The sequence below is a fragment of the Aspergillus luchuensis genome, chromosome 8 (assembly GCF_016861625.1).
Source record: "Aspergillus luchuensis IFO 4308 DNA, chromosome 8, nearly complete sequence".
In the NCBI taxonomy this organism is placed as follows: domain Eukaryota; kingdom Fungi; phylum Ascomycota; class Eurotiomycetes; order Eurotiales; family Aspergillaceae; genus Aspergillus; species Aspergillus luchuensis.
Window position 1 is genome coordinate 121369 of NC_054856.1, and position 15138 is coordinate 136506.

At 50.4% G+C, this 15138-nt stretch overlaps 6 protein-coding genes and 1 non-coding gene across 7 annotated transcripts; 6 read left to right on the forward strand and 1 right to left on the reverse strand.

Moving 5' to 3' along the window:
• Window positions 1–102: 102 nt before the first annotated feature.
• On the forward strand, window positions 103–594 carry AKAW2_80039S (uncharacterized protein; the record flags this gene model as incomplete). The annotated part of the gene is made up of 3 exons (XM_041681016.1): window positions 103–373; window positions 436–482; window positions 544–594. 3 exons carry the CDS (start codon window positions 103–105, stop codon window positions 592–594), a joined length of 369 nt encoding a protein of 122 aa, XP_041548000.1.
• Window positions 595–996: 402 nt separating this feature from the next.
• AKAW2_t80001S lies at window positions 997–1082 on the forward strand. The gene has a single exon. It is a non-coding gene; the product is annotated as a tRNA-Val (tRNA).
• A 491-nt stretch (window positions 1083–1573) lies between these two features.
• On the forward strand, window positions 1574–4238 carry AKAW2_80040S (transcription factor domain-containing protein; the record flags this gene model as incomplete). Its single annotated transcript, XM_041681017.1, has 7 exons — window positions 1574–1703; window positions 1772–1856; window positions 1942–2053; window positions 2124–3058; window positions 3112–3525; window positions 3581–3819; window positions 3871–4238. 7 exons carry the CDS (start codon window positions 1574–1576, stop codon window positions 4236–4238), a joined length of 2283 nt encoding a protein of 760 aa, XP_041548001.1.
• Window positions 4239–4538: 300 nt separating this feature from the next.
• AKAW2_80041A (uncharacterized protein) lies at window positions 4539–6187 on the reverse strand (the record flags this gene model as incomplete). The annotated part of the gene is made up of 3 exons (XM_041681018.1): window positions 4539–4703; window positions 4753–5772; window positions 5870–6187. 3 exons carry the CDS (start codon window positions 6185–6187, stop codon window positions 4539–4541), a joined length of 1503 nt encoding a protein of 500 aa, XP_041548002.1.
• A 1390-nt stretch (window positions 6188–7577) lies between these two features.
• Window positions 7578–9755, forward strand: rglB (polysaccharide lyase family 4 protein; the record flags this gene model as incomplete). Its single annotated transcript, XM_041681019.1, has 4 exons — window positions 7578–8241; window positions 8312–8403; window positions 8468–8482; window positions 8535–9755. The coding sequence occupies 4 exons, from the start codon at window positions 7578–7580 to the stop codon at window positions 9753–9755; spliced, it is 1992 nt and encodes a 663-aa protein (XP_041548003.1).
• An 874-nt stretch (window positions 9756–10629) lies between these two features.
• Window positions 10630–12327, forward strand: AKAW2_80043S (acyl-CoA dehydrogenase family protein; the record flags this gene model as incomplete). Its single annotated transcript, XM_041681020.1, has 4 exons — window positions 10630–11233; window positions 11292–11517; window positions 11572–11940; window positions 11991–12327. The coding sequence occupies 4 exons, from the start codon at window positions 10630–10632 to the stop codon at window positions 12325–12327; spliced, it is 1536 nt and encodes a 511-aa protein (XP_041548004.1).
• Window positions 12328–13333: 1006 nt separating this feature from the next.
• Window positions 13334–14478, forward strand: AKAW2_80044S (proteasome inhibitor PI31 family protein; the record flags this gene model as incomplete). Its single annotated transcript, XM_041681021.1, has 2 exons — window positions 13334–13520; window positions 13586–14478. 2 exons carry the CDS (start codon window positions 13334–13336, stop codon window positions 14476–14478), a joined length of 1080 nt encoding a protein of 359 aa, XP_041548005.1.
• Window positions 14479–15138: the final 660 nt, after the last annotated feature.

The following is a 15138-nucleotide window of genomic DNA, read 5'->3' on the forward strand; positions in this document are numbered from 1 at the left end:
TCAACCCATCAACAACACATTCCAAGATTTTCTCTTGTCTATCTCACACATCGCTCAAGCAATCTACTACTCTTCTTTCCCTCTATCCAACCAGCAATCATCATGAAGTTCTTCGCAGTTATCACCCTCGTCGCGGCCACCGCTATGGCCGGTGCTGTCCCTCGAGGCTACCAGTGGATCAGCCACAACGACCGCTCAGGATCAGGACTCAGCAGCTCTCATGCTCAGAATACCTGTGGAACGAACAATGTAAAGTGCTGCCAGGGTTTCAGTCCCGAGCATGGGCTGTCCCGCCAAGATGAGAGTCGCTTCCGGGCCGGATTAGGCGAGGGTGTACCCGGCGAATTGCAAGGTGGAAACAACTGTGGTCCTTGTAAGTTGATCTTCTCGGAGTGTTTGCTAGGTATAGAAGCTGATCAATTTATCCAATAACAGGCGGCAATGAAGAAGGAGCTCGGAGCGTTGCCTGCTGCTCTGAAGGCGTGAGTGACCTGGATTCCTAACCAGGTCAGATGAAAGATACTGACAATCACCTTGACACAGAGCAATAACCTCATCAGCCTCCCATGCATTGCCATTGGGCGCCTGATGTAAATGTCACTCTTCGCTGCGCGAACATTCCGGGGAGAGTCTCTTAGCAAATGCTGGATAATGTACAGTTAGGTGGTATTATTGGGGTCAAAAGATGATTTGTTGATGTTTGCGCGTCATAGTATTCGAATGTTTTGAAGTTAGTTACTCTTCTTCATTGGCTCTTTGTTAGTTAGTTGTGGTCTACAGAATCTTCCTTGGTCACTGGAGAGTCCGTTTAGTTTATATAAACACAAGTTGATCGAAGCCCAGGACTCCATATACCTTATTTTGTTGATATGGTTTAGAACGTCGGTGTCAAATTACTAGGCTGGGCTTTAAGCTTCAATACTAGGAAGCAGGGTTTTAAGTTGTGCACAGCTTGAGCAGGACATGCCCTTGGAGAGTATAAAATCTTTATCATCAGACCGATTGGCCTAGTGGTTTTAGGGCGTCTGTCTTACATAATTGAAGCGCACAGAAGGTCCCCGGTTCGATCCCGGGATCGGTCATTTGTTTTGTTTTTTACTCACATAACTTTTTGCTCTCATGCTTCTTTGATCGAATTTTTTATTGATAGTTCTTTCTTTTGCTGGTCAGACTGGCATTCTGGAGCTCTTAAGTCAATGTTTCAAGTATTCCGCTCATCACTCTGTGCAATATCCTTGCTGGAACACTTCGGGAGCCATTCCGGGCCAACCAAGCCCGCCTATAGTCAGTCAGTCCACTGCAATCAACTTACACAAGTACGACGAATATGATGCGCATATTGCGTGAACCTCGACATGTTAAAATTTAGTACAACAGTAATTGAACTTTGCTCCCACAATACGAGTTCAGTTATTCTTGGCTGGCTCCTGTCAATTTAGTCATCCGGCCTCCACCGGAAGAGATCCCGTTCCCCGCGACCCCGGATTTTCTTCCTTCTGCATCGCCCAACTACTTGCTGCATCGCCGGGGTCTTCTGTCCAGGATCGCATGACACCCCAGATCCCTCCCCACCATGTCTAGCGTGCAAGACTCTCATGTTCGTCATTCCGACAGCTCTGGTCGCCCCAATAAACGTCGCAAAGTGGCAATTGCGTGCGACGAATGCCGTGCTCGGAAGGTCCGCTGTGACGGGAGACAACCCGGTGCGTTATTCCTCACTTGTGACCCTTCCGAGAGACCCAGATTACGTCGCTAATCTCTGAGTGCCAAGTCTGTGGGCCATGCGCAAAGCGAGTGGACCAGGGAAGCCAATGTGTTTACACTGGGGGATTGGAGAAAAAGCGAGCAGTTCGCAAGTGAGTGCCTTCTGGTTGCCTCAGGCACTAACGGGCTCCTTCCCGATTTGTCCAACTCGAACTAACGGTTATCTCACGATGGCAGTTACATCGAAAGTCTGGAAAGCCGGATCAAACATCTAGAGAGTCCTCGTTCCTTTTATGACAGTGGAGAAGGACGGCCTGTGCAATCTTATGATAGCTCGGGCCAGTTGCAGGTAAGCTACTCCTTGGAGTATACCACCTGTGAGAGTACTAGTATGTTCAGGTCACACTCACACTTTGCAGCATCATGCCTCGCCCTCTATGGGAGTGCCCACTCGCCATAATCGACCTGGGAGCATTGTCTCTACAGCGACTACGAATGCAGACCATCTTTCTCCGGCGCGAAGCACCCCACAATGTACACCCAAAGTAAATCCCCATCTTGTCACCAGGCACACTACTACCTATCAGTCACCAGCCTCGCTGGATCAGTCGCTTCGACTGAAAGACCCAACGGACAGTGTCAACGCCATGATGGGTGCCGTGGAGGATGAACGTCCCACACAGGGCTTTTTTGGCAGCTCTAGTGCTGCCAGCTTTATCCGTCAAATCAAAACTGCCATAGATAAGAAAGTTTCGTCGCCGAACCGCCACACTTCGGATTCGATTCTTGGGGTTGGTCCGCCTCCCAGTTTGATGTCCACGAAGAAGCCACGGTTATCCACAGTCCCCAACTATGTCCTCCCTCCACGAAAGACGGCAGATAGCCTCATGGGGGTTTACTGGGAGTTTGTTTTCCCACTATATCCACTCGTTGACAGCCTTCAGTTGAGAAGAGAATATGAGATGATTTGGACAGGGGAGGCTCTTCAATCTGATGAAAACATGCTTATGTGTACCGTCAATGTCATTTTTGCACTGGCCTGTCAACTGGCTGACTTTATCCCACCAGAGGAGCGGGAGGCTTCTGCAGATGCATTCTTTACTCGTGCAAAGGATCTTCTTCAATTCAACCTCTGGAATACAGGCTCCGCTGCTCTAATTCAATGTCTGCTTCTAATGGCTCAGTATTTGCAAAGCACCGACTCCGCCCATCAGTGCTGGATTGTCACCGGGCTGGCTATCCGCAATGCCCAAGGCCTTGGCTTGCATCTTCCCCAAACAATCGCTCGTCTTCACAATCCACAGGAACAGCAGCTGGCTCGCAAAATATGGCACGGATGTGTTCTGATGGATCGGTACGTGACCTCAATCTGATCAGTCGGTCTGTCCAAGTTCTGACATCTTATAGAGTCATATCCATGACATTTGGGCGCCCTGCCATGATCTCTAAGGCGTCGTGCGGGTCGGTTCCTCTACCAGCTACGGTGGACGAGGAGTATATCCCTGCAGTGTCTGGGTCCGAGGTGACACAGCCAGCAGACCGACCATCAGTCATGGCATTCTATGCAAAGTCTCTTGAACTTTATGAAATCCTGAATGATATCCTCTTGAGTCTGTACAGTCCGACAACCGATGAAAGTCCAGAAGACATCTATGACTATTACTTCAATAAAGAAGCCAATCAAGGAGAGCGGACCATATTCGAACTCGACCGGGCACTTACGAAATGGTCCCGAAGCCTACCATCACACTTGCGAGGTGAATCACATCTAGGGGGCGGATATACAGTCTTCTACCACCAAAGTGTTGTATTGCGTGCAAGGTAGGTTACCATTTGTGTGTTCAATGGTGAACTTCCAAACTGACCCTTTCGCAAGATTCCTTCACGTAAGGATGCTTCTCTTCAGACCTATCCTGTCCAGATACTGTACTTCACGTGAAATCGGGATTGCGGATCCAATGATTTCCCTGCAAGACTCTTTTCCTCAGCGAGTTGCATTGCAATGCTCGACCATTTGCGTCAAGGTTGCTCAAGAGGTTATCGGGCTAATACACAGTAATCTGCCCGCCGATGGAAGTTCAGGCCCTCTTCCTGCCTGGTGGTACAACATCCTGTGTGAGTAGCTATCCCTGGTGAATAATTTTCAGCGAAGCTCATGATGTACAGACGTTTACACCGCTGCCACCGTTCTCATAGCCGGTCGTCTCTGCCCTGCTATATTAGAAGAGGTGACTGAAGCTGCAATCACGCAGTCGTGGGAAAACGCTTTGGAGGTATTGCAAAGATATCATAGCCACAGCACGTCCGCTCGGCGATGTGTTGCAGCTCTCGAAATTCTCTACGAACGGGTAGTATCCGAAGGGCCTCCACTCCATGACCACCAAACGAGCGCTTTCCCCACGAACCCTGCGTCTAATGGTCTCGGCGATCTTTCTTTAGGGGAGGGTATCAATTCAATACTGTTGGATAGCCTTGACTTCCCAGACTTTCAAGATATGTCATGGTTGAACAGTGTTCCCAGCAACCTCTTCTGAGCGGGCTTCCTGATGGTGAATTATTTTCTACATACGCAATTAGCAGAACAAACTTTGTTTCTCGGTCTGCTACACGAAGGTGGATTTTGCGAGTTGTTTCGAGCAAACCAGCTAATTACAGCAAGGCATCGGTCTAAGCAAGGCAGCTGTGGGAGAACGTAATGTCCTTTTTCTTTTCTCTGAATGAATTTACGACATATCCAAGCCTGTAAGTCATCCAAAACATAGGTGTTCAATTTTGCTGTTTGAGGTTGTACATCACTGACTCTATAGTATAGATTCTTCCATGCCATGACCATATCAGTCAGTAACATCAACTTGCATCTTCTGGTCTGTGCGCGTAGCCACAAAATGTATGGTGATGATTGGGAGAAGTGCGCAGACTCCGATGATAGCACACATGACTCCAGCTGCACCGCCCAGACCCAAAGTCTCGAACATGTCAGGGAAATAGAAAGGACCAATCTGGAACCATTAGCAGAGAACTACTAACGCTTGGTGCTCTTTGACTTACAAAACCATACACATGTCGAAAGACATTGATGCAGACGCCAATACTGGTCGATGCTTCCTTGTAGCTGTCGATGGCGAACGAAATCAGGATTGTCGTTATGATTTGGTTCCCAAAACTGGCGATTGCTGCACCCACACATGGGGTCACGTTCCAGCTGGTAGCCTTCTGTAGCTGGAAGCCCCATACGAGAAGGCCAGCAATGACAGTGGCAAATCCAATGTATGAGAGCCATAGCCGGTCTGCGGGGCGGTGATATCCTCTTCTTTTATGCATGACTTGCAGAAACCGGTCTGACATAGGGCCACTCAACTGCTCGCCGAGGACACACCCGATAAAGATAGCAATGAACTGCAGACCGATTTGCTGCGAATCGAAGTCAAACTTCTCACCGAAAACAATTGGCATTTCGACAATCAGAGCAATGTTTCCATAGCAAAACACTATAGAATGAGCGAACGCAGGAATCAGCACCCTAGGCAGCCTCGTAAAAAGAAGTGGCTCGATGAATTCGCGAATCTTAAGGGGACGAGGGTTGATCCGGCGAGGGATAAACTTCTGGATGAAGCGAGATCTCGCCACCGCTGCATCAGAAAGACCACCGTCTGTCGGGATGTATAGCGTTTCTTCACCCAAGAGCAGGTAAGCGATGAACTGCCCGAAATTCATCATGGCGAATATCCAATAGATCCACTCAAACCCAATGTGCTTTGTGACAAAGCCCATGATGAATGGCCCACCTGGAGTTCCAAGGGTCAACATAAGTGTCCACCATCCAAGTTTCTGCGCTCGCTTCTCCGGCTCACACAGCTCCGTGATCACACCGCTGCCTATCCCAATAGGAGGAGAAATGAGGACTGCAGTGAGCACTCGAGTGGCCATTTGTGTCCCGTAGGTTGTACAACGTGCTCCGCCGATATTGCAAACCATACTTCCAAGGACCGAAAACAGGAAAACATGGTATCGTCCGTAAGTAGAGGTAATAGGTCTCCAGAAAAGGGGACAAATTCCTAAAAGCAAGATCTGTATGGATGATCGAGGTGAGTCGGGCTATCCTTTCAACATAAAAGGGGAAGAAATTGACTCTGTCAAGGGAGGAAGAAGTAAAGATATCACGGACCTGGACAGAGGTGAGATAACTGGCTTGTGGCACGGTTACGTTGTACCTTTCAGCCATAATGTCGTAGGCCGGTATAATGCCGGCCGCCATGAAGGTTGCAGCCATCGAATGAAAGGCCACCATCAGGATTTGGGCATTCTTCTTCCAGACAGGCCAATTCTGAGGGTTGGTGGGAGAGGTATCTGTCCAAGAGCTCCTATTGGGCTGCCGGTCAGGTGGCGTGGGAGATACATTCTCAAGATGAACCTCTTCATGACCGTTCTTCTTCAGTGTGTCAGAGCGGGCCATGTCGGTGCCCAAGGATACTTCTTCTGTCATGGCTGCAGAGAAGAGTATGCTGGGCGCAGATCGAGGCGTTGATGTATGGTTGTAAAAAGAGATTAAGGCCAGAGGTGAGCGGTGTTGGTGAAGACTACACTACCAACAGCTCTATACAAAGATGCTAGTCTTCAGCCTACTTTATATTCCAGGCAGCCCTGCACCGCGGTGTGCATTCCGGTTCCCTTGCAGGCCATGACCACGGGACTTGAGCTAAGCCAAGCTGAACGACATATCAACAGAGCACACGGTCCTTAGGCAGCTGGATGCCAAGAAGGTATACCATGCGGATCATCAACAATTAACTACTGATGAGAGGAATTGATTCCGAATTGTGAGCTCAGTAGTGGCCAACAACTTGCTACCCGAGGTTATACACTGCAGACCCAAGCCAACGCTGACCGGGATGGCATCCGACGGAATGTTCGGTGATGGGCGTCGGATGCGGGTCCGTTGATCTTCGCCCAACTTTATAAGACCCTGATGCTGTCGCGAGTCTGGGGGAAGCTAATTGCTAGTATGTACCGGGGTTCAGGGGGTCTTGATCCGGGGTACGGATGGATCCCCGCATTTCACTGTCTCCAGATCTAACTTTGCGTGTCGGAAGTCCTATCGGCTAGATTCACGGAAATGGCTCTCAACTTCGGATGTCGTCTTGGCTGGATGGATTATGTACTGTATGGACTTGTGGTTAGTTCTGTATTGAGTCCAGGGGTCCAAGGAGAGTTCTTAATGAAGACTGACGCGACTGATGACACTTTGATGGACAATCCGGCAGTGAATACGGCACTTACCATCGCCATTGACTTTTGTCGTAGGATTTCCTTGGGGAGTGTGCATCTCGCAAGGACGTGTCTTTGGTGCCAAACCTGGCTATCCAGGATAGATGTGAATGCATGGCAGAGAGTCGACTGATATAATACTACTCACAGCAGACTAGAGCTTTCGATACCAGTGCACCTAGTAGTAGCTCATGATAGCTTCCTCACAGTCAGGCGATGAGAGGATCAAAGCTACAAAGATCGTCGGGGCAATACTGGCCGAGCTATTTTTCCGTTGAATGACTGGCAACAATTTCTCCGTCTCGCTTGGCTGCTAAATCCCCGCGATTTACCCCAGATTCTAAGCGACAGCCTCTGCAGCCATTGACGGGCACTTAAACACCCTCATGTCACTAATTTCTTCCTGTCATGCATCGCACACACTTCTTGGCCCTGCACAACAACATCTTGTCAATCTCCTCATTCGGGGTAATACAATCCGCACCTCAGCACTCTCACCACCACCAAAACTATAAGATGGCATACAATCTATTCTCCACGGAACCCTCCAATCCCACCTACAGGGTGCATAGCCATCTCCTCCAGACAGCACCATCACCACCATCACAATGCGCCTCCTCCACCCCCTCATCCCAACCTCCCTCCTCCTCACCCTCACCACCGCAACCCTACACACCACCCAAACCAACACCACCATAACCCTAACCAACAACCGCCTCACCGCCAACTTCTCCAAATCCCAAGGCCGAATCACCGACCTCTACCTCGACAACCAAGACCTCCTGGGACCCCAATCCGGCGACACCGGCGTCGGCCCGTACCTCGATTGCTACTGCATCCCCTCCGGCTTCTACACCCCGGGCTCGACCTCCCCAACGCTCCAACTCCTCACGGGCGTCGACAAATCCGGAACCCACTATGCCGGTGTCCTCATGGACGAGACCTACCCGCCGACAGGCCAACAATTCCAGCAATACTGGTTCCTGCGCGACGGCGAAACCGGCCTACACACATTCAGTCGATTAGCGTATTACAACGAGACGACGCCATACTTGCGCAACCTGCAGGAGTTTCGCACGCTGTTCCGTCCCAATACGGAGCTTTGGACGCATTTGACGTCCAGTGAGGTGCAGACTGCGCCGTTGCCCAGTACCAAGGCTGTCGAGGAGGAGGTGGTCGTGCAGGATGCCACTTGGACGTTTAATAATACTCCTAGTGATGCGTATTATGTCCAGTTTGCGGATTATTTTACTAAGTATACGTTTTCTAATGGTATGTTATACGTTTGTTTCTGTCTATGTGGCGTTGGGGGAGCATGGCTGACTTGTGGCTGTTTAACTAGCGTGGAGGGATAATTCGGTTCATGGCATGTATGCTGATGGGAGTACCTCGAATGGGAGTACGTATGGGGCTTGGTTGGTTATGAATACTAAGGTATTTAGTATCCTGGAATGTTTACGGGAGTCGTGACTAATGAGCCAACTTGTGTTTTGTTTAGGATACTTACTACGGTGTATGTCACTACGTTCTTTCAGCCAGGTGAAACATACTGACAACCTGCATAGGGGCCCCTGCACTCGGATCTCACCGTCGACGGCATTGTCTACAACTACCTCGTGTCCAATCATCACGGCGAAGGAACTCCCAACATCACCTACGGCTTTGATCGCACCTTCGGCCCTCAGTACTATCACTTCAACGGCGGAAAGGGCTCCACTGCGTCTCTGAAGGAGCTGAAATCTGATGCAGAATCCCTAGCAGATCCGAGCTGGAACGTCGACTTCTACGACTCCATCGCCAAACACGTCGTCGGATACGCCCCCTCCAGCCAACGCGGCAGCGTTCAAGGGAAGATCGAGCTTCCCAAAGGTGCCACTAGACCTATCGCGGTCCTGACCGTGGACGGACAGTATTTCCAGGACAACTCGGTGAACTCATCCTCATACCAGTACTGGGCTGAGATCGACGACTCCGGACATTTCACCGTGGACCACGTCAAGGAGGGACCCTACCGACTCACTGTATACGCCGACGGCATCTTTGGCGACTTCGTACGCGACGGCGTGCAAGTGAAGGCCGGCAAGAAAACCACTATTCAAGAAACCTGGGAGGCAGAGTCCGCAGGCACTGAGATCTGGCGACTAGGCACGCCAGACAAGTCTTCCGGGGAGTTTCGACACGGCGTTGCGAAGGACCCTACGCACCCGCTTCACCCTCCAGAGTACCTGATCTACTGGGGTGCATACGACTGGCAGTCGGACTTCCCTGACGGAATCAACTATACCATCGGCACCAGCGATCCCGCAACCGATCTGAACACCGTCCACTGGTCAGTATTCGGGCCGACACCGAACGATCCGCGCGTCGAATACGATACCACGCACGACTGGACGATCAACTTCCCTCTGAGTGAGGACGATCTCGCAGAGCGGTCCAAGGCCACGTTGACCATTCAATTAGCGGGAGCGAAAGCGGCATCCGGCAACACAGACGTGTACAATGCGTCGGAACCATATGCCAATCTCGCGTTGGAGAGTTACATCAACGACCAGGCGGAGCCCCTGACGCTTCTAGTTGGGTTCAATCAGTCAAGTAGTTGCATTGTGCGGTCGGCTGTGAGTTGCTATCAGGTCCGCTCGCGCATGGAGTTCCCGACGGATTGGCTGAAAGTCGGCAATAACGTTTTGACCTTGCATCTCCCGTATAATGCGACGGATACGGAGACGGCGATTTTGCCGGCGACGGTGTATGTGCAGTATGATGCGTTGAGGTTAGAGGTTTCGTAGAGGAGGAAGAATAGTGTGTTTAGGCTTTTGTCGAACTTTATAGACATCCTGCAGGTAGCAAAGAGACCGTGATGGGTGCTGCTTTTAGTGTGACAATGTGGAAAGAACAATTCCACCAGCGGAGATGTCAGATATCATAAGTAGGATTAATGACTCTATAGTAGACTGCTAGCATCTCAATGCTTATCAGGCCAGCGCCTGTTATAACTCGCGGTCATTAAATATTAGGAAAGTGTCGGACACTTCTGTCTGGAGTCGATCGCGGCCAGATTCCTATCATCCTATCTGTCATTGGCTCTGAAGAAGCTCGAGCCACTCAGCTGTGTCAATTCACATAATTGAGATCAGACGCCACGCCACCAATCTGAGCCAGTGGTGGTCCGTTCCAATGTCAGCATAACCGAGGCAGTTCCGGGTAACTTGGCCGATTGTCTGATGGTGAGCATCACGCGCCATTCTGCATATACGACAGGTCATTCACTTTGCTGGCACTGCTTCACAGGCAGTGCGCGATTGCGTCTTGGATCTTGCAATATTGACCCCTTTATTGGGGACACAAGTTCGAATTTCTCTAAGGTATTGACAATAATGAGAACGGCGAAGAGGGTCCAAAGCTGAAGCTAACCGTGGTGTCGGTGAACTTTCAGATGATCGGCCTTTTCCTAATGTGGTAAAAGCCTCGGCCCATCGGGGCATGCTTTAAGGGATACTAATCCACTCGCATTGATTGGCAACAATGACTTAAAACCAGACCGTGGACGGATTTACTTCCCCGCATTCTTCCTTCTGCAGCCCTTGTTTTATTTCCGCAAGGTTCTGAGTTTCTTTTTCTTTGTTGTGGTATTTGAAGCTGTGACATAGCAACAACGCGACCATGTCGAAGACCTTCACCCGCGCCGAGGTTGCGCAGCACAACACGGAGGACTCTGTTTGGTGCATTATCGATCACCGCGTGTACGATTTGACCGATTTTATCGACGCACACCCCGGTGGCAGTGTTGTTTTGAACCAAGTCGCCGGCACGGATGCCACGGTCGATTTCTATAATCTTCATCGACAGGAAGTCCTCGAGAAATACAAGGATCTTTGCATTGGAACGGTAGCCGGCGAAACCCCAGAGATTGTCACACCCGAGCCCGGCAGCCTGAGCCAGGTGCCTTACGCCGAGCCTCTGTGGCTGCGTCCGCAATTCAAGAGCCCCTACTTCAATGACAGTCATCGCCGCCTTCAGAAAGCTCTCCGGGAGTTCACGGATCGCTATATTACCCCTGAGGCACAGGAGAAGGAGAAGGATGGCACCTATATCAGTCAGGAGTTGATCGATCGCATGGCGGAGGCAGGAATTCTAGCAATGCGCTTGGGTCCGGGAAAGCACTTGCACGGGCGGAAGCTGCTGGGCGGTGTCATCGATGGAAAGGAGTTCGATTACTTGCATGATATGGTGCTCTCCCAGGAGTTGGTGAGATCTAATGCTCGAGGTTAGTTGGCTCTTCATGGTGGCCTGGGCCGGTGGGACATTGTACTGACTGTTAGCAGGCTTCCAGGACGGTAACATGGCAGGCATGTGTATTAGTTTGACTGCCGTCCAGCAGTGGCTTCGTAATGAGCCTCTTCGGCAGAAGATCACAGACGAGGTTCTGTCTGGAAAGAAGAAGATGTGTTTGGCGGTTACCGAGGCATTCGCCGGTAGTGATGTCGCTGGTCTTCGCACAACCGCGAAGAAAACCCCTGATGGCAAGCACTTCATCGTGAACGGAACCAAGTACGTATAGCTCGGTCCTTCGATCAGAGGTACAAGAACTTACGATTATTCCAGGAAATGGATCACCAATGGCATGTTCTGCGACTACTTTGTCACTGGCTGCCGAACCGAAAAGGGTTTCTCAGTGCTCCTGATTCCCCGTGACGAAGGAGTCGAGACTAAGCAGATTAAGACCTCCTACTCGACAGCAGCTGCCACCGCGTTTGTTCAGTTCGAGAACGTCAAGGTCCCTGTGGAGAACCTTCTGGGTGAGGAGGATAAGGGTTTCATTGTGATTATGAGCAACTTCAACCACGAGCGCTTCATGATGTGTTGCAGTGTGATCCGCATGTGCATGACCGTTGTGGAGGAGTGCATGAAGTGGTGTAACCAACGCATCGTCTTTGGCAAGAAGCTGATTGAGCAGCCTGTTATGCGGCAAAAGTAAGTTTCCGACGTTGTTGTTGGGTTTCTAACAGGCTAACATATCTCAGACTTGCCCGGATGATCTCACTTTGCGAATCGAACCAGGCCTGGCTGGAATCTATTGCATACCAGATGTGCAACATGACCTATGCGCAGCAGTCGGCTAATCTGGGTGGTCCCATCGGCCTGCTGAAGTCTCATGCCACCCGCTCCGCACAGGAGATCGCCGACCTTGCGACCAACATCTTTGGTGGACGGGGTTTGACCCAGACTGGCATGGGTAAGGTCATTGAGATGTTCCACCGGACATACAAGTTTGATGCCATCTTGGGTGGTACGGAGGAGATTCTGGCCGACCTGGGAGTTCGTCAGGCGATGAAGAAGTTCCCCAAGGCGATGTTGTAGATATTGCATTTTTAATCGAAGGCCCTGCGGGACAGGGTATAGTTTATTGTCATCGGGTATTGGTCATCTGCCTTTTGCATAAGATGTGATTGTACACAAAGGTCATTGAACCAATCTGATCCTCGAGGTCGTGCTATCATCGTCTGTCCATCATAAGCATTTAGAGAAGCCTTCGTACTTCTGAAACGGGTTCGAGGAATTGATAGATGCCGCCACCAATAGCAGTCGGCTTATGGCACAGGTTCCTGCAGGAAGTAAGGTTATCGGACTTGAGACATTCTCGGAGAGTTCTTTGGGTTTGGGAATAAAGTTGAAGCTGTAGGTCTTTAAATAGCTCAAGCAATACTTTCGTCGCAGCTGTCCGATCGTCCATCCTCTATGTCAAGCATGAGATTCTTAAAGAGAGAAGCGCCTGGGATCACTGCTTTGGTGGATGGTCCTTATCACTCTCCTGTGTCACCCCAAGTAGCCTTGTCGGCTAACGTAATTGGGTGCTACCCCCCTATATCATCGGCAGATCCTCGTCCGAGCATTTTCTGTACTCTCATGCTTATAGGTTATCCTCTAGTAAGGAGTAAACGCTGTGGTAGTATATAATTAGTAGAGTCGAAACTTAGGACAGTGGTTGATCGAATCAGTTCATCATTATACTATCATGTGTCGTGAAATATATATGTAGGAACAACTAAATCATTAAACAACTCTGGCCCAGTCTATGATGACATTCATTGACTTAGCAAAACGTCCAGTAAGTCAAGACTTAGTAGTTGTATTCTGAATGTATTAGCACCATTGAACTAATATATGAAGTGATAAATTGATTGTAGTATAGTAGATGGTGTTAACTATCTGGGAAGGCGCGGTCCTGACTAATCATAGATTACGAGGTTCTCCGCAGGCTGCAATGAAGTCGTAAGCGCCCTCAAGTCCCCTCTTAAATACACACATCTTCACACTCACATCTCGCTCTTTCCCCCTTCAGAAACCATCTTTGCCATCCATCAATATGGCTGAAAGGACTGGTTCCTTGAGCTCAGACAGTGTGTTGGCGATCGCCGCAACAGCTCTTCGCGCAGATGGGGCCGCGCCGCCTAGCCTCAAGACGCCATACGAGGCGATCGCTCTAGTCGGCCATGCGTCCATGACAGCAGTCGGCTTTCGCTTAGTCGGACTTGGGGAAGACCACACGCTAGGTACGTGCGATGCGACCACTGCAAGGTGATAAAGTACGCCTTACTGATGATTTTCAACCTCGCAGAAAACCGATCCGATAGCCCCTCACTTCCCGCAGAATGGAACGCCAACACGGCCTTTGCCTTCCGCTACGCCCACTCACAGTCGTCGATGCAATATCTGCTCAAGATTAGCCGACTTGGAAATAATGCTGTCATTTTCGCCTTGGCTTTGGGCGATGACAGAACGACATCTTTTGATCTTCCGGTGAAAGACTATGTCTCCGAATCCGCGCTTCCCTTGCCCCCTACCGCCGAGGATCTCCCAGCAGCACTTCGCGAAGCATTTATCTCTCCCTCTCGTATTCAGGACTTGATCGGATTATTCAAGATCAACGTCATTCAGAAGCTGGCGCCTGGACTGTATAAAGAAGGCTACGAAGATTCCGACCAGCCACAGGAGACGTTGCGCGAAAGAACTCTGGAAAGACCTCCACGCCATGATCCTCTACGAGACGATCCGATGCCCCAACCCGCTCGCCCGTACCCATTTGACGACCCCCTGGCGGTGCCTCCCCGACGACCCGTCCCAGCTGGGGATTTTCCGCCACCAGGATTCGAGGATGAATTCGAGATCCAGAGACCCCCTCGAGGATACCCGGGAGGTATGGGAGGAAGAAACCCGATGAACATTGGAGACCGAGATTTGTACCCAGCGGGACTAGGCCCGAATGATCCTTTGCGAGGAGGTATAGGCCCTGGGCTGGGAGGTGGCGGCGGTGGTGGCATGCACCCCACGTTCGATGATCCTCTGTTTGGTGGACCTCGTGGACAAGGGTACGATCCTCAAGCACCACCAGGCTCGCGGTATGATCCGGTAGGACCCGGACAAGGGGCACCATTTGGACGAGGACAGGGGCCGTATGGGGGACGCGGATTTGGCGGAGGGTTCGGGGGATTTGGTGGTGACATCATTTAAGCGCGGCGGCTGAGGCTTGGGGGCGGAATTTTTGCAGACCAAAGTTTGTTTGAAAACTATACCGTACATAACTAGTTAGTGCACGACGTGATGACACAGAATGAGTGATGATATGATTTTTGTATGTATATGAATGTTGAGATTAGTGTTATTCTGTTATGGAACAATTGATATGCTTGATCTCGTGCAATTAGTAATTCAATAAATGTATTGTTGTTCTTCTGTTCCCCTCCACACCAATGCTTTTTGTGGCGGGTACCATAGAAAGCTGTAATAATTTCTGGGGCCAGAAAAGGGCGAAAAAAAGAATAAGAACAGGGTAAGTGTGGCTGATGCACAAGCTGGAAGGGGAAGGCGGGCGGTGTGGCGCACGGACTTGGGAAGCCCAGTTTTGGGCGAGTTTTGCACGAGCAGCAAGAACATACTGCTAGTTGTACCTCTGACCACCACCAACTACCAGCAGCCACCAGCGACCACCGCCATCCCAGCTCACACCTCCCTTTCCTCATTCTCTCTTGTCATTCCCCTCCCCCCCAACCTTTTCCCTTCATCTCTTCCTTTCCCCCTCAGTCCCTCCACATTTCAAACCCCCTTATTTGCCCCTCTTATCTTTCTTCAATCTGTGGGTGACAGGGCTTGCTGTCCCATTCTTGGTCCGTC